The sequence below is a fragment of the Phascolarctos cinereus genome, unplaced genomic scaffold (genome assembly GCF_003287225.1).
Source record: "Phascolarctos cinereus isolate Bilbo 61053 unplaced genomic scaffold, phaCin_HiC Scaffold_5;HRSCAF=322, whole genome shotgun sequence".
NCBI lineage: Eukaryota > Metazoa > Chordata > Mammalia > Diprotodontia > Phascolarctidae > Phascolarctos > Phascolarctos cinereus.
This window is the reverse complement of record NW_027555958.1, coordinates 404,374,280-404,394,792: the sequence shown is the minus strand read 5'-3', so window position 1 is coordinate 404,394,792 and position 20,513 is coordinate 404,374,280. Positions and strand designations below refer to the sequence as shown.

Genomic DNA, 20,513 nt, shown 5'->3' with positions numbered 1-20,513 from the left:
AATTTAGAGAAGAATGTAAATATTTGTCCTTCAGCGTCCTAAAGGAACCTCTGATGTAGAACAAATTGAACTCTGGGCAGTATTTCAGAGTTTCTCAATAGGTCCTAGTCTCAAGGGTGGCTGGGAAACCTGGGTTTCTCTCTGTGTTCTGATCCTGTCTCCTATGCTGGTTTCAGTTGGACCAGTACTCGCAGCAGCTGCAGAGTTTGGAGGCTCTTGTTTTGAAGGTGCAGGCTGGTGGTGGGTCCCTACACAATGCAGAACTGGAAGGAAGGCTGAAGGAAGCAGAGGGGACCCTTCAGGACATTCTGAGAGAAGCTCAGATCTCTGAAGGTAATGAAGGACAGCTTCCCTTCAGACAGAAAAAGGAAGGAAGGGCTTCTGTGGGATGGTAGTTCTATGTTGTGGGGTGCCTCTGCTAGGGGCCGTATCTCTAGGGACCTGAGTCCCAAGCCTTTAGCAAACGTTTTTATCCTTGGAGGTAGCATGGTCCACTGGAAAGTGGGCTGGATTTGGAACCAGAGATCTGGATTCAAATCTCAACTCTACCACTTGCTCCCTATGTGATTTTAATGAAGTGTTTTCCCTTAGCTGGGGATCTGACCATACTCAATAAACTACAATGGCTCCCTATTGACTCTGGCATCAACTATAAACCCTTCTCTTTGGTGTTTAAAGCTCTTCACAATCTGGCCCCAACCTAGTACTCCCTTGCCCACGTTTGATGGTCCAGCCAAACTGGGCCTGTCTCTGTTTCTGACACATGGCCTGTCTTCTTCTAACTCTGGCCACCCTCACTTCTGGAATGTACTCCCACATAGAATCCTTCTTTTCCTTCAGGATATAACTCAAGTGCTACTTTCTATTCAGAGCCTTTCCTGATCTTTCTCCTCTTCTTCCTCCCCCTAAGTGCTAGTGATCTCCTTTCCTAATTACCTGCTATTTATTCTATATTTATCCTGTTTAAATCTATTCTCTCTGTGTATACCATCTATAGTAGTCTCTCTAATAGAATATAAGTTCCTTGAGGGCAGGGATTGTTACTTTTTTTTTTTTTTGTATAACCAATGCCTCCCATATTGCCTGGAACATAGTACGTGCTTAATAAATACTTGTCGGTTGATTGATCATGGGCAAATTAGTTATCCTCAATAGGCCGCAGTTCCCATGCATAAAATGAGGTTAGACACTAAGGTCCCTTCTATCTTAGACTCTATGATCCTATGATACTTTTTGGAAGTTGAAGAGCTAACTGTTAATGCCTTCTTGACCCAGGATGCAAGGGGACAAACAGGACAATCAGATGACATTTGTGCCTTTTATAATTGGGTCAGCCTAATGGGCTTCTCTGTCTCTTCACTTCTTTGTTAAGTCCAGTGATTCCATAATGACCAATCCAGGAAGTACTTACTTTGTGCCTTTATATATGTCCAGACTCCAGTAGGTCCCTAAAGCTCCGCCTGGACAAGGCAAAAGCCCAAGAGACCAACTACCAGTCACGACTGGATGAGCTCAAAATGACTGTGGGCAGAATGCTGGCCCTGGAGAATCAGTATCGGAGCCAAGTGCAGGACACCCGGAGGCTGATTGCCAAGATGAGATTGAATCTGGAGGAAAGCAAAACATCTCTAAGCAACACTGTAAGTTCCGTTGGTCCTGAGGCTCGAGGTGGGGGTGGAGGTGTATCTAAGGGGAAGGGTGGGGTGAGTGTCTCAGTAGAAGACCCACCTTCATTCACTTGACCACTTCCACTTCTTTCACCATCCTCTTATCTCTGCTCTGAGTTTTCTCACGTCATCTCTCTTGGATTTTGCTTCCTTATAACCCCTTGATCTCTACCTTTTATGTCCTTTTCTCTCTATCAGATCCTGGGTTCTTTACCATTCTGCACCCCTTCTTGTTTCATCCCCTATGCTGGGCTCCTGCCTCTTCTCCCTTCATTCTGCATGGTCCAAGAAATTGTTCTAATGAGGACAGTGGAATGCTGAAATGATGGTGGTGTGGGTCTTGTGCTTTTACCAGCGTTTCTCTGCAAGAGGCAAACCCAGATTAATCCCCCAATAAAGAACTCTACTAATATGCCTGTTGTGGTAGGGAAGTGATCCTGGGTTCTCAAAGACCATGCCAGAGGCATGCAAGCTCAGGCAGGCCCTACCAAGCTGGAAAGGCTGTGAGTCTAGGACCACCAGTTGATGAACTGCGGTATTTATCATTTGGGGACCAGGTTAGCTGAATTTGAAGAGACTTGTCCCTAGGTTGGCTATAGGGTAATGACCTTTTGGGAGGCAGCTAGGTGACACAGTAGATAGAATGCTGGGCCTGGAGTGAGGAATACCTGAGTTCAAATTTGGCCCCAGCTATGTGAGCCTGGGCAAATCATTTAACTGCTGTTTGCCTCAGTTTCCTTAGCTGTAAAACAGAGGTAATAATAGCACCTACTTCACAGGGTTGTTGTAAGGATCATATGGGATAACACATAAAATATTTTGGAAACCTTAAAGTGCCATCTAAATGCTATTATCAACATCATTTTTAACCACAGCAATGCATGAGGCCTATTAACTAAGGTATGGCAGGGTCCCAGTCTGTGTTGGTAGAGGAAGTACCTATGTTACCAATAACAGATCCTTGACGTATTGAGGTGTAATCCAATCCTATAACAGAAGGGATAGGATTAGTTGAATTATGTTATTAAATCTGAAGGAAGGAGGCAGTGGTGGGGAGGCGAGGGATGCAAGGATCTAGTCAAGATCAGATGCTGTCTTAGGGAAAACAGAGTGGCTGATAACTAAATACACCGAGGCAGGGAGGGATATGGAGATGTAGAGGACACCTCATGATATTAAGGATGGGGCAGCACCAACAGGAATGATGCTAAAGGGTCAGATTCCTCACTTCTGTAGGTACCAAGGTTAAGTGGTAGAACATAAGACTTTTCTCTCTATTCTTCTCCTCTCCAGAACATCCCACCTTCAGACCAGTATGAAGGACCAAACAGCTTTAAAGCCCTAGCCCAAGAGGCTTGGAAGTTAGCAGACAGGTGAGTCACATTTGGTGCTATTAACCTGGAGGCCGTTTACCAGGGGAACAATGACTCACCCAAGACGGAGATGTGACCGCAAGGGCTCTCTGGTGACCTTGCACTGGGCTGAACAACCATCCTCTTTCCTCAGTGTAGGTTTGAATTGCTTGGCTTTTAGAGAACTGGAGCTCTCCAGATATACAGTAGCATAGGAGTTCTTAACAGTTTTTGGGTCCTAGATGCCTTTGATGGTGTGGTGAAACCAGTGGTCCTTATTTCAGAATGATGTCTTTAAATACATACGTTAAAATATTTGGGATGACAAAGGCAGTTAATTCTATTGAAATATTCTATTGAAATTCTATTATCGAAATTTTTGTAGAAATTCTGTTATTTAAAAAAAATCCACCGACCTCAGATCTTTGCAGTAGTACAAGGCACAAATGTTTTTTGTAAGGAAGGGTCCATGATAGAGACTGGAAGTATTTCCTTCCCAGCTGCTTCAAGTGAGACGTTGGCTACATACACATAGGGCACAGCTCCTAGGGCCACCTGCAACTGGAACAAATAAGCCTTTGGGAAAGAGCTCTCGGTGGCCTTCGGGGACTCGAATGCTGCATTCAAACCAAGCCCAGGAACAAGTAGCAACAAGTAGTGAGCAGGCAGGCTGGTGGGGGGCCAAGCCTGCAATCAGGCAAGCTCTGCAGGGGCCTAATGACTGCTGTAAAACATATGTTTGTGCTTCTGCAGCTTCGAAGAGTCCTTTTTACCTTGGTCGGTAAATTCAGCTGCCTTTAAGATTTGTTCTTAATGTGAGGCCCAAGAGGTGGTGGCTCAGTCAATGTCCAATGGAGCTCAGCCAATCCAAGGGGGCTGGTTTGGACTTCTACAGGGTGAGCCATCGCCTGGGCTCTGCAGAGCTTTCCTCAGCTTTTTGGGGGAAGAGCAGGGAAGAACATCTGGGATAATTTTGTTGACAAGAGTTTCTGTCTTTGGACTCAGGCCCAGTTTAGGAGTGGACTAATGGGAGAAAGAAATAACCTGGCAGAAATATCGTGAGAAGCCTTGCTGGTTTAGGAAAGGGCCTTGAGTTGTAGGAAAGCACTCAACTTAGAGAGAGCACACAGATTTAATATTTCCATTCCCTGAAGGGCCCCTGGGGATGTCATTCATTTAACAGACATTTATTAAGCACCTACTATATTCAAGCAGCAGGATGTAGTATGGGTCCAGAGTCTGCCTCTGTGTCTAACTGTATAATATTACCCCTTTGTGCTTCAGGAACTCACTAGACCTACTCAAAAAAATAAGATGGATCCATGATCTCTCCAATGGCAGTGTTCCCTCCAAAGCACCCACCCCTGCCCATACCTGCCCATCCTATCAGGCTCTTATTCATGTTCTCCCATAAACTAGTCGTACAGGAGGTCCACCCACTTGGAAAGGGGAGGACAGCCTTCCTCACTTTGTCTTGGCATGCCAGAAGAGAACCTGAGCCATCCCTGCTTCATCCCTCACTGTTGACACATGACCAACCCATCTTGTTCACTTCGATGGCATCCTTGACACTATGTCTTCTTGGTGCTTCCTTATTTCTTCCATGTTATAGTAAACTTGAACCCACCATATGCCTCTTCTCAGTCCTCTGAGGAATACTCATTTTTAATTACTTACAGACTTCAGTATTCTAGGATTAACAGCCATACGATAACACTGATGGAATATTGGAATTAAAAAACTGGGCCTTTGTTTCAGGGAGAAGTTTGGGATCACTAAAGAAGTTTTGCAATTTCCCAAAGGCAATTCAGCCCATTCTTCTCCTGCTGCTCAATTCTGGGCCCAGTATGTCCATTTGTGGTATTTGTCCGAGATTATATGAGCTCTGTAGGTTCACCATCTAATTCCATGTCATAATCTGGACAGCAAATAGCATCCATGTCTGGTGGTTGTGTTTTCCACAAAGCCCTACTGGGATGGCTCATTGTGGTGTGGAGGTGACCCTGGTTCTTGATGACTATATTGGATGGTAGTTTCCATCATTAAAAAAAAAAGGGCATTGAGTACAGACCTGAGGTTTTATCTACTGAATAATGATAGGTCTTGAAATCAGGTATTTTCATACATACATACGATACTGCCAAGAGGGAAAAATCTTCGGTTCTTTATTCTGGGATGTTTCTCCAGAACACTGGTATCAAACTCAAATAGAAGCAGGGGCCATTAAACCTCACATAAAGATCCCTGCAGGCACTTAAACTGTCTTAGAAAAACACACAGTAACATTATCATATTTTTACTTGCTTTATTAAATATTTCCCTGTTATATTTTAAGCTGGCTAAGCTTGGGAGTGATGTGTATCTGACACCTCTACTCCAGAGCATCCTATTATTTAAAGGATTTTCTATTATATCTACTCTGAAGTAGTCATTCACTTTTCTACTTGTCTTTCTGGGGCAAGTCTGCTCTGCTATTCTCTTTCTTTTGACTTCCATCAAAAGGAAGAAGGCAAATGTCCCAAGCTTTGCTGTGAGGACTCTAATGGGATTTAAAATACTTACTTTTCAGTCATGTAAAGTCAGCTAATGATATGGAACGACTGGCTGGGGAAACCAGGGATTATTCTAACCAAGCCTTGGAAATGGTTCGCAAAGCTGTGACGGATGGAGTGGGAAGCAGCAGTGTGGACAGTTCTGTGGTGCAAGGGCTGGTGGGAAAGTAAGTTTGAATTCACTACACTGATTACTGGGAATGAGGTGGGTAGAGAAGCAGGGAAGACTTTCTTATGGGAACCCAATGAATTTGATTCTTTTCTGGTTGAGATAATATTAAAAGCTCCTATATTATGATAGAAAAAACAGCTGACATTTATATAGCTCTTCAAAGTTTGCAAAGTTCTTTTACAAATATTGCCTCATTTGATCCTTACAACAACCCTGCGATGTAGGTGCTATTCTTATACCCATTTAGGGAAACTGAGGTTGAGAGAAGGCATATAACTTGTCCAAGGTCACACAGCTAGTAAGTATCTGAGGCAGAATTTGAATTCAGGTCTTCTTAGCTCCAAAGCTAGGGCTCGAAGCCATTGCAGATTCTCAACATGGTCTCCTTCTGTAGATTTGAAGAAGTCAAATCCCTGGCCCAGCAGTTGCAGAGGGAGGCCAGTCAAGGTGACACTGAAGCAGAGACATCTTATCAGCAGAGCTTGAGCCTCCTGAACTCCATGCCTCAACGCCTGGGGATCACTAACCAGGCCTTCCAGGTGAGGGGGGCCTTCAGGTACAAACACACAGGCAGCAAACTGAAACATGAAATTCTTCTCTCTTCTACTGGGGATTCCACTCCCACCCCCAATCTACTGAGCCATTCCCCTAGTGGACCTAGAAGTCCACTCATCCCTCACCCCAGCTTCAGGTTGAAAGAAAGGTCTCTTACTTTCCGTTTCTTCTGTCTTTTTTCTCTCTACTTTGTGAGAACAAATTTCTGAGGAAGAATTGACATAACCTTGATCTGTTCAGAAACAGCAAATTGTGAAGATAGCAGCTGTTTTTTTAAAAATAAATTTTTTACTGTCAGTCAACAGTCAACAAGCATTTTAAAAATAAATAAAATAAAAATTTTACTGACAGTCAACAGTCAACAAGCATTTTAAAAAATAAAATAAAATTTTACTGATAGTCAACAGTCAATAAGCATTTTAAAAAATAAATAAAATAAATTTTTACTGTCAGTCAACAGGCAAGAAGCATTTTAAAAAATAAATAAAATAAATTTTTACTGCGAGTCAACAGTCAGCAAGCATTTTTTAAAAATAAATAAAATAAATTTTTACTGTCAGTTGACAAACACTAGCTGTGTGACCCTGAACAAGTCACTTTAACCCTGTTTGCCTCAGTTTCCTCATTTGTAAAATGAACTGGAGAAAGAAATGGCATATCAATCTAGTATCTCTGCCAAGAAAACCCCAAATGGGTCATGAAGAATCAGACACGGCTGAAATGACTGAACAACAGCAAACAACAATGTGTCACATAGTGTGCTAAGCGCTGGGAATAGAAAGACAGGCAATTATTGCTACCTTTTTTTTTTTAAATATCACCACCATTTCCTAATCCAGCCTTCCTTCCACTCTTTCCCAGAGAACCAGCCCTCATAACAAAGAATTAAAAAGAGAAGGGGGAAAAAACCCCAATTCAGTAAAATTAACCCACACATGGAAAAAGTCTGACATTACATGCAGTGTTCCACACCCACATAATTCCACCTGGCTTCTCATAATTCTTCTTTGGGGCCAAGACTGGTCATTATAATTTCACAGTGGCTGATATAGTGGTAGTTTTTCCCAGATCCCAGGGACCATTGGGAACTGTAGCAAATTAATTACCAGTGAAGGTTTAATTTTTCCTGAGTCCTTACCAAAAGGGGCTTACTTCTATTTGACTTAGGATACGGATGGGGAATCTTCAGCCTCAAGGCCACATGTGGCCCTCTAGGTCCTCAAGTGTGGCCCTTTAACTGAATCCAAACTTCAAAGAATAAATCGTCTTAATAAAAGGATTTGTTCTGTAAACTTGGACTCAGTCAAAAGGCAGTACCCAAGGACCTAGAAGGCCACAGGTTCCTCACCCCTGACTTAGGAGATAGTTTTCAAAGTTTGATTTAGAAAAAGTCTATTCTTCCTGCAAAATTTGCCTGGGGTCCACCTCCCCTCCCCCAGTGCCTAATCTGTCCATTTCTTTCTCTACTCCTTCTCTCCCTCCACATCCACCAAGGAGCTAGGCAAAGGGAAGACATAAACACAGACATAAAACAAACAAATAAAAACAAAGACTTGGAGATTTTGCCTCCAGGTGCAGATTCTAATGAGGAACCGAAGAAGATGGGAAGTTTCCCACTTGTCTTCTGGGCCTGCTTTTCTCTGCCTCGTGGCCAATCCTTACTCTCTGTGGCTTTTTCTGGCTTTATTGCATAGCTCCTATTTCTAGGCAGTGATGTCTGGCCCCTGCAGGGTCCTGCAGACTGGCCCTTGTGGTAGGGGGAGGAGAAGGAAGGAAACATTTACTGAGCACCTGTGCTTTCCAAAATATGATCTCATTCGGTCCTCAAAACAACTCTGGGAGGTAGGTGCTGTTATCACTCCCATTTTACAGTTGAGGAAACTGAGGCAAACAGCAGTCAAATGACTTGCCTAGAGTCACATGGCTGGTAAATATCTGAAGCCGGATTTGAATTCATGTCTTGCTGATTTCAGGCCCTTTGCTTTCTCTCTATCTCCGCCGCATTACCTATGTCTCTGTCCCACCTAGCTGCTTCAGGAAAGAAAGACTTCTTGATGTCCCTGTGATTTCAGGTGGAAACAAAGAGAATCAGACAGGAAGCTGATTCTCTGTCAAGTCTGGTAACAGGACATGTAACTGAGTACAAGCATTTGCAAGAGCGCCTGGGAGACTGGGAGGAAGAAACACGGCAGCTGTTACAGGATGGAGAGAAGGAGAGCCAGGTTCGTCATTTCCACTGAGAATGGTTTACGTTTGTGTAGCATTGTGCGTTATACCCAGGGCTTTCTTCATGATGACCTTGTATAATAGGTCATTCAAAGCTGATTTATTATCCCCATTTTACAGATGAGGAAACTGAGGCTCAGAGAGCCTCTACAATGACTTACCCAAAGCAATAGTGAGTGATAGGATTGGGATTTGAATCCAGATTCTCTGATTCCAAATCCTGAACAAATATGGATGAAACGGTCCCTCAGCAGCGCAATGGCACTTTTGATTCAGGCCGCTATCTAAAGATGTCCTGAAATGAGCCTACTCGTTCTAGGCTGGGAGACAAACATAAGAATGTTAGTCACCCAGAACTACCCAATGAGTCAGTGCCCAGATCTGGGAATAGAATTTGGGCCTTTTGACATTTAGTTTGGGGTTCCATCCACTAGCTGGGCTAGGGGTTAAAATGATAATTTGCAAGATGAGGTTTTCAAAACCTGAATCTGAGATTGCCTTGTCCCTGGCTCTGTGTCATCGAGTGCTCAAATATTTTGTCTTTTCCCCAAGAGTGGGAGATTTCATCTGTTTTCATGTTCCCGTGAGGTGAATTATGGCATTCTGTTATCACGAAAGAGAAATGTGTTGAGGTTAATTTTATTTAGCAGGAATGCGCTTCTGGGGTGTAGGTTACATGGACTCTAATCTTGGTTGTACCTGCCTATTTACAGAAATCAGATCAGCTGCTTTCCCGTGCCAATCTTGCTAAGAGCAGAGCTGAAGAGGCCCTGAGCATGGGCAATGCTACTTTTTATGAAGTTGAGAGCATTTTAAAGAACCTCAGGGGTGAGTCTTTATTTAATTTTATTTTTTAAAATCTGAACCCATGATTTTATTAGTATAAGAAACTTCCTCTACTAAAGCAGATTGGCAACTGCTCTGTATACTCTTAAACAACAGCTAGCATTTATCTGGCAGCTAGGTGGCTCTGGCCCTGGAGCCAGGAGGACCTGAGTTCAACTTCGACCTCAGACACTTACTAGCTGTGTGACCCTGGATGAAGTCACTTCACCCTGTTTGCCTCAGTTTCCTCATCTGTCAAATGAGCTGGACAAGGAAACGGCAAACCACTCCATTATCTATCTTCGCCAAGAAATCCCCAAATGGGTCACAAAGAGTCGGACACGGCTAACATGACTCAGCAACAAAGTATTTATGGAGCATTCGAAGGTTAAAGAATGTTAGAAATAGTAATCTCACTTGATCCTCACCACAACCCTGGGATGTATGTGCTATTATCATCCCCATTTTACAGATGAAGAAATTGCAGCAAACAGATGTTAAGTGGCTTGCCCAGGATAGCAGTGTCTGAGGCAGTATTTGAACTCAGGTCTTCCTGATTCCAGCTCCACTCCTCTATCCAGGTCTGAAGGTGAAGGGACTTGTTCATGGTCACATGGCTCACGTGTATCAGAAGTAGATCCCAGAACCTCAGTCTTCCTAATTTCAAAGACAGTTTTGTAACCATTCTGCCAAGCTGATTTCCTGAGTCCTTATTAATTTTATTAAAATTATAGTAGTTAATATCTATATAGGTTTGCTAAATATCTTATATACAGTATCAAATTTAAGCCTTGAAACAGCCCCTGGGGGTGTGTACTGTAAGTAATATTATCCCCATTCTACAGATGAGGAAGCATGAGTCAAGTGACCTGCTCGTGGCTGCACAGATAGTTTAAGTGCCAGAGTCAGAGTCAGAACCTGGGTCTACCAGATTCCAAGGCCGGCCCTCTCTCTACTGGGAGGGCTGTCTCTTTGTCCTCCTCTCCTCTGCTCGATAGACTTGGGTCTAATTTGTCCCACTAGAAAATGCTTGTTGCTGTTTCTAGAAATAGCTACCATTGCCCCCTGGTGACGATGCTAGCATGCTTCATTAGTGGGAAGCAGTAGGAAATTCCTGTTCATGGCTCCAGTCTCCTTTATTACAGAAAAGAAGAGAAACATTCCCAGGGGCTCCTTCGTTTGGACTCCCTATGACAATTACTCTTTTCCTATCTAAAGCCACCTGTTCTTCCACCACCTATTTTTTTTTAACCTGTGGTCTCTTGGGTATACAGAGTCAAACTGTTAGCTCTTAATAAATGCTTGTTCATGGACTGATTGAACTACCTTTACTGTTGCAGATCAGAACCCAGTCACAGTCTTCAAGGGATGCTTGGGGGTACTTAGAAATTAAATATTTTGCCCAAAGATATACAACCAGTGTATGTCAGGTGGGATTTGAACTTAGGCCTTCCTGATTCTGAAACCAGCTCTGTATATAGTCTGCCATGATGCCTCCTTTCTATTTCTTAGCAAGGAGGCTCAGGAATATAAGTTGTAAGTTCAGGTTTAGAGCTGCAAATTTTAAACTTTTGTCTGTTTAGTACCTCTCTGGTCTTGGACCAAGCCAATCGCTTGCCTCAGTTATCCCTTTTGTAATGGAGGTGGGTGGGTAGCTGGCAGCTGGCTGAATATTTAGAGAAGCTAAGTGATGAATTTGACTTATCTTGAAATATCAGCTCCAGGCTGGGGTGCTGCTGACCTCTGGAGTAAAAAAAAAAAAAGATAAAAAGGAATTCAGGCCTTGGGTTTCCTTTGGGAAACTTTGCCCCTCAGATTCTTAGACTCTTTCTCTATCCTTAAGTCATTAGTAATGCCTTGGACTCATGGCACTATCTTCTCTCATCTCAGAATTTGACCTGCAGGTCGAGGATAGGAAAGCAGAAGCAGAAGATGCTATGAGGAGACTCCCTTTGATCACTCAGATGGTTGCAGATGCCAATGACAAAACAGGACAGGCAGAGAGGGCCCTGGGCAGCGCCGCTGCAGATGCCAGGCGGGCAAAGAGCATGGCAGGAGAAGCGCTAGAGATCAGTGATAATATTGAGCAGGTAAAAGTTATTCACACTCTGTGTAAAGGCGTGCTGGGGAGGGGAGGGCAAGGACTGTGGAGAAGTCTGGGAAAGGGAATCGTTTCTGCCCCATTTTGGCACGTGTGGCTCCTAAATGAAGTTGGCCTTTTGTGTGGGTGAGGTCAGAGCTGTCAGAGCTGACAGGAACGACCTCATTTGTGGTCCCATACACACCCCTTTCCCCAATAGGGCTAGACCCAAAAGATTCTCACATTCGATTATACACGTGGGACTCCAGTTCTAGGCGTTTGAGCAGGTAGAACTTATCTAGGTGAGAGTGATATCAATATCTTGATTTCAGAACTTGGGAAAGTTTCAACCAAAATGCCAGCTGTGACCTTATCTCTTATGTTTAGTCTCCTACTAGGAAGAGATGATCTTCTCAGCCCATATTTGAAAATTGAATCTAATGAAGGTCAGGTGATAAAAGAGACAGAGAGATGAGAGAGAAACAGAGGAGAGAGAAATATAGATCCCCTCCACCCACCCAAGCTGGAACTCTTGACCCCTAAACTATTTAGCCTTACCAAGTCTCCTACTAGGAAGTGATAGTGATCTGTTGCTACCAAACTGTGGATGCCTTGGTTACCTATAGAAACAATGTCCAAAGATGTGCCATGAGGTAAGACCAGGTATATGTAATTTTTCTTCTATAGCATCTGGTACTGAGCCCTATGTAGTTCAATGCCTTTCAAAAATGCTTATTGATCTGGCTGATGTGGAACCAGGCTTCTGGTCCAGAGGTAGTAGCTCCCAGGCCCTGGTCATGTTAGCCTCCAAGATACAGCAGGCCTCTCTTCTCCACTAAAGCCCAAGAGGCCCCAGTGAAGTCATTCCAAAGACTGTAGGAGTCAAGTGGCAGGATGCAGAAATATGTGGATTTGTTTTCCTTCTTTTCTGTTTTCCCATATTTCTCCCAACGTGTTGACTGTTCCATTAATGTTCAAGCTGAGACAGGAACACAGTCATGTTGTTGATACCCTTCCAGTCCTTGACAGACCCCAAAGTGACTTGTCTGAAATCACGCCTGGGGATGGGTGTGTTCCCAAATCTGGCCTTTTCTCAGCAGATCCAGTTCATGTCTTCACGGGTCAGATGCAGCTGTTTGTCTTCTGGATTTGTCTTGGGGTTGTTTTCTTGCCTTGTGAATGTCTCTCCTATCATCTATGGCTCTGTTTCTTCTCCCAGGAGATAGGGAGATTGAACTTAGAAGCTAACACAACAGCAGATGCTGCCTTGGCACTGGAGAAGGGGATGGCCACTCTGAGCAGTGGGATCCGGGATGTGGAGGGAGAACTTGGAAGGAAAGAACTGGAGTTTGATCAGGATGGGAACACCATGCAAATGGTAAGTTTCCAGAGGTTGTCTTGTGAGAGAGAAAAAGCTTGTTAAACCAATCCATCCGAAAAGTCACCCATGTTTTCTGTTCTTCAGGTAATTCAGGATGCCCAAGGGGCTAATTCCAGAGCCCAAAATGCAGGATTTGCCATCCAAAATACACTAAATGCCTTGGACAGCATCCTGAATCTAATAGGTATGTAAAGTGGTCTTCTGGCATATTAGTCCCACAATTTTATAAGCTTTGAATGGTCTGTTGGAGAAAACATTGGATTCTTCATTCAAGAAACATTCATTCTCTACTGATTGTGAGGTACTCCATTAGAACAGAAAGACATAAACATAACCATATGCGCCCTTGAGAAGCTTGCATATTAGTGGGAGAGTGTAATAGTTGCACAGATAAGTCAAAATATACAAGATATTTTGACCACTGAAGGAATGAGAAAATACTTTATGGAGGAGGTAACATCTATGCTATCTTGAAAGGAGATAAGGATACCTAAGAGGCAGAGCTGAGGAGGAAGTAGATTTATGGGCATGGGGGTTAGAAGTAGGAGAAAGACTGTTAAATTTGGGAAATAGTGGTTCAGTTTAGCTAGACTGGAGACTCCATTAAATAGAGTAGTATGAAATAAGGCTAGAAAGCCACTGAAGGTTTTTGGGTAAGGGCATGACTGGCCATTACATGGAAGGTGGTAGATTGGAGAGGGATGGGACTGGAAGCAGGAAAACTAACTAGGAGAAATTATCATAGTCCAGGCATGAGGTGATGAGGGTCTTAGCTAGGAGGGTGTCTGTGAGAGTAGAAATAAGGGGATAGATTCTAGCGATGTGGAAATCCAATTAACAAGATAGCAGTTGATTGCATATGGGCACTAAGGGAGGGGGAAATCTCGACAATACTTACAAGGTAGTGACCCTGGTTGACTGGAGAGATGGTAGTGGCCTCCACCAAACCAGGAAAGTGTGGAATAGGATTTATAGAAAAACATAATGAGTTCTATTTTGAGATGCCAGTGGGAAATCTAGGTAGGAATATCTAATAGGTAGTTGGTGATATAGGACTGCAGTTTAGAAGAGAGATGAAGGCTGAATTTATTGATTTGAGAGTCACCTTCTTGAGATGATAACTGAACCCATGGAAGCAAATGAGATCACCAAGAGAGACCATACAGAGAAAAAAAGGGAAGAGGCCCAGGATAGACTCCAACTGCCTATAGTTTGAGGAGAAACATGGGAGAGGTGGTGGGCTACCTCTGGTCCTGAACATTTTGAGGATAAAGAGGAATTTGGAGGCACGGTGGAACTCAAGAAGCAGTCTGCTCTAAGGTATTATAGCAAATCCAAAATAGGAAAGTAGTTTGAGCTGAAATTTTCAGCTCAGCTCAAACTGAAGTTGGATTATTATTTGGCCACTTCTGTTAAATCAAGACTAGGCTTTGCTAGAATGTAGTGGCTCAGGAGATTCCAAGAGCAATTAGTGGCGTGCTCTGTTGTATTTTCCCAATGTCGTTATTATTGTCGTTCAGTTGTTTTCAGTTGTGTCTGATTCTTTGTGACCTCCTGTGGGGTTTTCTTGGCAAAGATACTGGAGTGGTTTGCCAGGTCCTTCTCTAGCTCATTTTACAGATGAAGAAACCGAAGCAAATATGGTAGAGTGACTTGCCCAGGTAACACAGCTAGTAAGTATACAAGGCTGGATTTAAACTCAAGATGAGTCTTTCTGATTCCAAGCACAGTGCTCTATCCACTGAGCCACCTAGCTGCCCCACATTTTCCCACTACAGTCAAGCAAAGATAAACGTGATTTTCCATAGCATGGCATCAAGAACCTGAAAAAGTGCCATTTTTAAATTTGTTATTAGTCATGGGCCTGCTCTGTGATAATATCCCAAAAGATCAAACGATTCCTCTACAAGAGTCAGGTCAAAGTCAATAAATATTGCCTACTACCTGCCCAGAATTGTGTTATTAAGGAGTTTGTGTCTTGGAAGAGGTAACATATCAAATGATTCCTAATACCTTAGAAGTAGAAATGGGGAATGATTGTTAACTCCTATTTTAAATTCCCCTAAATCCTAATGAAGTTGATTTTATCTATTGGATAGCAGCTTAAATGTCAGGAATAATAAGTAGTATTATCTTGAGGGCAATTCTATTAACATAGCACATCAAAGTTTACAAAGCATTTTGTCCTCTAAGATAGTGTTGCTATCACCATTTTACAGATAAGGACCTTGAGGCTCAAAGAAGTTAGTCAAAGAATGTTAGAGCTGGAAGGGACCTTCAGGTTCATCTAGTCCAGTTATTTAACTTTACAGATGAGGAGGCTGAGGCTGAGAGGGGAAAGAGACTTGCCCAAGGTCACACAGAAAATTGCATGAGAAACAGAATTTCACGTCCCTTGCCTGCCAGGTCAGGATTCTTTGCACTATAGTAACAACTGATGTTTATATAATGCTTTGAGTTTTGCAAAATGCTTTACATGTATTATCTCTTTAAGCCCCACAACCAGAGCTGAAACTAGAACAGGTTGGTGGGACTCTGTCTCAGGGTGCTGAATTTGAGAGGTGCCAGTAGCTCTTCAGCATCATAGAAACAAAAATAATTAAACTAGGAAGCTACAATGTTAGTATAGATGGCCTCCCTAGGAGCCTCATGCCAGTGTCCTGCATCTCCCACCTTCCTCCTACAGGGCAGTGTCCTCTTCCCACCTACCCGCCCACCCCAATCCAATGAGGGTCCGATTGGTGTCATTTGCCTTGGGCACAATTTGCTGTTCTTGACCCAGAAGCAAAAATTCCCAATTATAAAGGGGCAGCTAGGTGGTGCAGTGCATAGAGCACTGGCCCTGGAGTTAGGAGGACCTGAGTTCAAATCCGGTCTCAGACCAGACACTTGACACTTACTAGCTGTGTGACTCTGGGCAAGTCACTTAACTCCAATTGCCTCACCAAAAAAAAAAAATTATAGCTCTGTTCACAATAACCCAGTGAAGTAAATGCAACACATGATCTTACAGGTAAGAAAACTGAGGTTGTCCATGGTCATGTAGCTAAGTGTCATAAGCAGGATTTGAATACAGGTCTTCCTAACTATCACAGTCCATGGCACACAGTAGATGCTTAATAAATGGTTGCTGATTGATTGACTGCAAATCGAGCACTCAGTCCCTTATTCCATTCCCTTCCTTATGTCACACTGCCTCCCTCAGACCATGACAGATCGTTTGGAATAAAAGAATCATGGGTACTTTTAACATTCTCCCACCCCCGAAACCTCCACATAAATTCCAGGATCTAGGGTTTTGTTGGTTTGTTTTCTCTTTATGTAGCACAGGTCAGGGATGAATGTCAGTGAGCACTTCTGGGTTTTCCAGTAGGTGGTTTGAATTGGCCTAAGGCTGCTGAAGCTTATTCAAACCATTCTGGTCCAGCCAGATGCTGTCCAAGATGGTATTCCTTGTGATGGCTTGTGGGGAGAAGCTGACCCAAACTCAAATGAACAGAATTTCACTGGATTCCCTAGATTTCAAGTCAGAGTCAGAGGCTGGATCCTTGCCCAGCCAGCTGGGATCCATTCCCCAAACTCAAGCAGTTTGTTCTGACCTCCGCAAAACCCTAAACCTGAGTGATTTTCTTACAAGCTGCTCAGGACAAACAGCAATGATTTCCCTGAAAAGAATTCAGGAACTATAGGATAAGGTGACCCTGAACCCAAGGCACTGGTGGGTTGGGTGAGCAGGCAGCTTGGATTGAGACAAGACCCCATCATCTTTGACCACCTTTTTTAGACTATGGACCTAAACATATTGCTAGAACCCTCCTCATCTAGAGATTAAAAAGTTTTAAATTAAGGGGCTAGCTTGGTGTCAACAGCAGCCAGGTGGCACAATAGATAACATACCAAGCCTGGAGTCAGAGAGACCTGAGTTCAAACCCAGCCTTAGACACTTAGTAGCTGTGTGACCCTGGCCAAGTCCCTTAACCCTGTTTACCTCAGTTGCCTCATCTGTAAAATGAGGAAACGACAAACCACTCCAGTATCTTTGCCAAGAAAACCCCAAATGGGGTCACAAAGAGTTGTGCATGACTGAAAATGAGTAAACAATAACAACAAAACTTGGGTCAAGCAGCTAGGCCCAGCTGCCAGTTGTGAAGTAGACATCTTTACTTGATGGCTAAGAACTGGCAGCTGGAGAAGCTACAGAGCACATCAGAGGCAAGGGAGTCAGCCTGGTGGAGGAAGCCAGTAACTGGGTTCCCATTGGGATGACACAAGGCGTAGTCTAACACTCGGGACGTTCTTGGGAACCAGCAGATCAGACTGAAGGAGGAAAGGAAGGTTGGTCCTGACAAGGTCAAAGGTGAGTTGAGGCTCAAGGAGAAAAGTCAGGATGGGCATGGGTTGTACAAACTTGACCTTGGTCTCAATTTCCTCATCTGTAACATGAAGAGGGGTTGGACTAAATGACCTTACAGCCCTAGATCTATGATCCTAGATGGTTTGGGGTATTGGTTTTGAGCAGTGTCTGGGTTTTGATGGGCGTGTATGAACCTCTCAGCCCAGCCCAATCTGTCTCCAAAAGGGGCCATCCAAGCCAGACTATCTTGAAGGTCCAGACTTTAGAAAGTCTGGTGTCCCATTGGTCTCAAGAACGTGACGGACAACATGGATTGTTGTTCCCGAAGAGGACCATGACATCAGGAAGGAGATGTTATGACTTGCAAGTGAATTGGGTTTCAGTGAGGCAGGGCTGTGCAGTCACCAGCCTCACTCTCTCCTATGGAGCCATCTGGGTCCAGTGGCAAGATATAGATCAGGACGACTGGAGATGACCCCAGAAGCAGTGGGAGGCCTTAGCCTTTTTGAGTTAAGGTCTTTCCCTAGCCTTTTTGAGCTAAGGTCTTTCCCAGGTCTCAGTTTGTCTGAGGCAACACCAATTTTGTGATGCCTAAATGAAGCAAAGAATGACCTCTTTTACTTAGTAAAAAATAAAATAAAATCAGTCTGGGAGGGGAAGACCCTCAGAGTTTCTGGACAAAACAGAAACCATTGCTATTTACACTCGCCCCCAAAACATCAGAATCCAAGCAATGACCAAGTGAGGTTTGGGCTGGGATCCACCGGCCAATCAATGAGAGCCGGAGTGATTTGGGTTTAAGGCATGGTTCATAAGAAAGAAATCTATCCATAAGCCCCAAGACAGGTTTCAGCGGTCAACATTTATATTCCTTTGGGCAGAGCACCTGCAGGTAAGGGTGTGATTCCCTATGTAGACAGAAGGAGAGGATGGAGAGGAGAGAAGGAAGGAGAGGAGGGATAGCAAGGAGGGAGGGAAACAAAGGAGGGAGGGAAGAAAGGAAGAAGGGAAGAAGGAAGGAAGGAAGGAAAGAAGGAAGGAAAGAGCTACATTGCCCAATTGGAACTGGACAATTGGGTCCCCAGTGGAGCAACTGCTACTACTCACATGGAAAGAAAAGAGTGGAAGATAAAAAAGGCCCGGCGTGTATTTAGAGAAATCTGGCTGTAGAATTTCCTTGTTGACTCATTTCCTGTTCCCTGAAATAGACCAGCCTGGCAGTGTGGATGAAGAAGGGTTAATCTTACTAGAACAGAACTTCAGCAAAGCCAGAAACCAGATCAACACCCAGCTTCGTCCCTTGATGTTGGAACTGGAGGACAGAGTTCGTCAGCAGCAAGGCCACCTTCGATTCCTGGAGGCCAACATTGACGGGATCCTGGCTGACGTCAAGAACTTGGAGGATATTCGCAACAACCTGCCTCCCGGCTGCTACAATACACAGGCTCTTGAGCAGCAGTGAAGCCATCCCAGAGATTTCTCCCCCTTGTTTCTCAGGTCACAGACCCCAGAGTTCAAGGCACAGCACTGGTAAGGGTGGGGGTGATAGAAGCACAAGTGGACTCCATGGAACCAGACTTGCTCAAGTCAACTGTCAACAAGTCAACCCTGATCCCAGTGCTGTGACTAGAGCCATCCAGAGGTCTGGCTGTATGTGTGGGATCCTATTTGTTTCATCATGTTGGGTAATGAATCAAATGGCATTACATCAGGAGACTGATTGAGCAGCCAGGACCTCAGTATGGTTTTGGGGGGAGGATTAGCACGCAGTGACATGGCCAGATCAAAACAGCAGAGCAGGGGAGGGGCAAAACAGGCTTTGTCTAAGGGCAAAAATAGCTGCAGGGAGAGGGGCCCCCAATTCACAAGGATTACCATTCTCCAGTCTTGCTTTGGTCCATCCAGTCACCATCCCCAGGGGTATATCTTATGGTGCTTTTCTCCTGGGTCCTAGATCTAGTGAAAGCCAGATCTCTCTTCCTGTGGCAGGCCTGAACCTGCTATCTGACCGACTTTTGTGCCACTGTTCCCTCACGCCTGATTCTTTTTGCCCCAGGTGAAAAAATATCTGGTTTTAGCTCTACATAAAAGTCTTAAACTTGAGAGTACATTCAAGAGATGTGCTTGAAAACATAATCATGCTTAGATTCAACTAATTCTCTGAACCTTGTGGGAAAAAAAGAGAATTCTCCAAGTTTACCTAGCCTTTCCTCCAAATTCACCCTAGTATCAGAAGAGGGAATGAAACCCAATGAAATACTGTTACCTCTTGGCAAGACTTTTACCCATTGGTACTCCTCATAAGGATAGCACTTACACCCACTTTAAGCCAGATGAGTAGAAGTAAGAATAGGACATGAGGGAAAATTGGCACAGCAAACCCTAGGGTTGCTTACCTTCTGGTGGCATTCAGACCCCTACTATTTGGTGATGCTGTTGCCTCAGGGGGGTCTTCAGCCTGGGTGGGTCAGTAGCCTTTACCCTCCTGTCTAATGATGCAGACTGCATTTCGCTAGCTATTAAAGAAACAGGGAAGGGAAACTATGTGGTTTCAAATTGATAAAATATGTAGCTTGAATGTTGAGAGAGATGAAACTTATCTAGAGAATCAAGTTATCCTTCCTTTGACCTGCCTTTGAATATCCCAGACTTCAATGGGTATTTTGCGGACCTCCTTTCCTCAATACACCGAAGGATGCTCCCTCCTTAGCCTGAGCTGAGTAGAAGATCTTGTCTGTCCTAAACAGTGTTTGGTGGAGTGCCTACCTGGATGTACCTCTGCCTCAAGCTTGAACCATTGGTGCTGCCTGTCCTCTTCCCACCATGTTTCCCCCTTCACTTTTAATGGACATATTTTTAAATAAAGAGGTATTGAATAAGCTGCCTATTGTTAGTTCCTGACTGATAGATTAATAAACTCTCAATTACAGATGTAAGAATTTAAGAACTAGAAACCACTTCTGCAGGAAATATTAGAGGGGCCTTTTGGCTGACACCTCTGGTCCTAGCTCCTGAATCTGTCATGTGGATTCTCTCCCAACTGGAAAGGAATTTCGCTGGATTTAACTATTGCTATCTGATATTTCTTATAATGGAATGGCAGAGTTTTGTTTCTAGGGCAAGCTAATCACCTCTACAGGCTTTTTCCAAGGGAACTATTTTCTGAAGGGGTTAGTAATTAACATGTATGATTTCTCGAGTTTTGGCACGTGATCAAAGCAAAATCTCTGGTGTCTACAGGGTGTCATGCATTTTGGAGAATGGGTTTTCTATGATATTAATCATGAATATGCCCTTGGGCTGAGTAATTGGGAGAAAGAATGTGATGACATAGACCAGACACTGATGA

At 43.8% G+C, this 20,513-nt stretch overlaps 1 protein-coding gene across 1 annotated transcript in view; it reads left to right on the top strand.

Moving 5' to 3' along the window:
- The window catches only part of LAMC2 (laminin subunit gamma 2), an 82,252-nt gene extending 62,207 nt beyond the window's left edge, over nucleotides 1–20,045 (top strand). The window contains exons 14-24 of the mRNA XM_020984372.2: nucleotides 177–333; nucleotides 1,435–1,640; nucleotides 2,961–3,040; nucleotides 5,589–5,738; nucleotides 6,138–6,282; nucleotides 8,371–8,520; nucleotides 9,238–9,352; nucleotides 11,240–11,439; nucleotides 12,649–12,807; nucleotides 12,895–12,994; nucleotides 18,373–20,045. Of these exons, the coding sequence (XP_020840031.1) occupies nucleotides 177–333; nucleotides 1,435–1,640; nucleotides 2,961–3,040; nucleotides 5,589–5,738; nucleotides 6,138–6,282; nucleotides 8,371–8,520; nucleotides 9,238–9,352; nucleotides 11,240–11,439; nucleotides 12,649–12,807; nucleotides 12,895–12,994; nucleotides 18,373–18,626 (1,716 nt within the window). The 3' untranslated portion in view covers nucleotides 18,627–20,045. The remainder of the gene's footprint in view (nucleotides 1–176; nucleotides 334–1,434; nucleotides 1,641–2,960; nucleotides 3,041–5,588; nucleotides 5,739–6,137; nucleotides 6,283–8,370; nucleotides 8,521–9,237; nucleotides 9,353–11,239; nucleotides 11,440–12,648; nucleotides 12,808–12,894; nucleotides 12,995–18,372) is intronic.
- The last annotated feature ends 468 nt before the right edge of the window (nucleotides 20,046–20,513 follow it).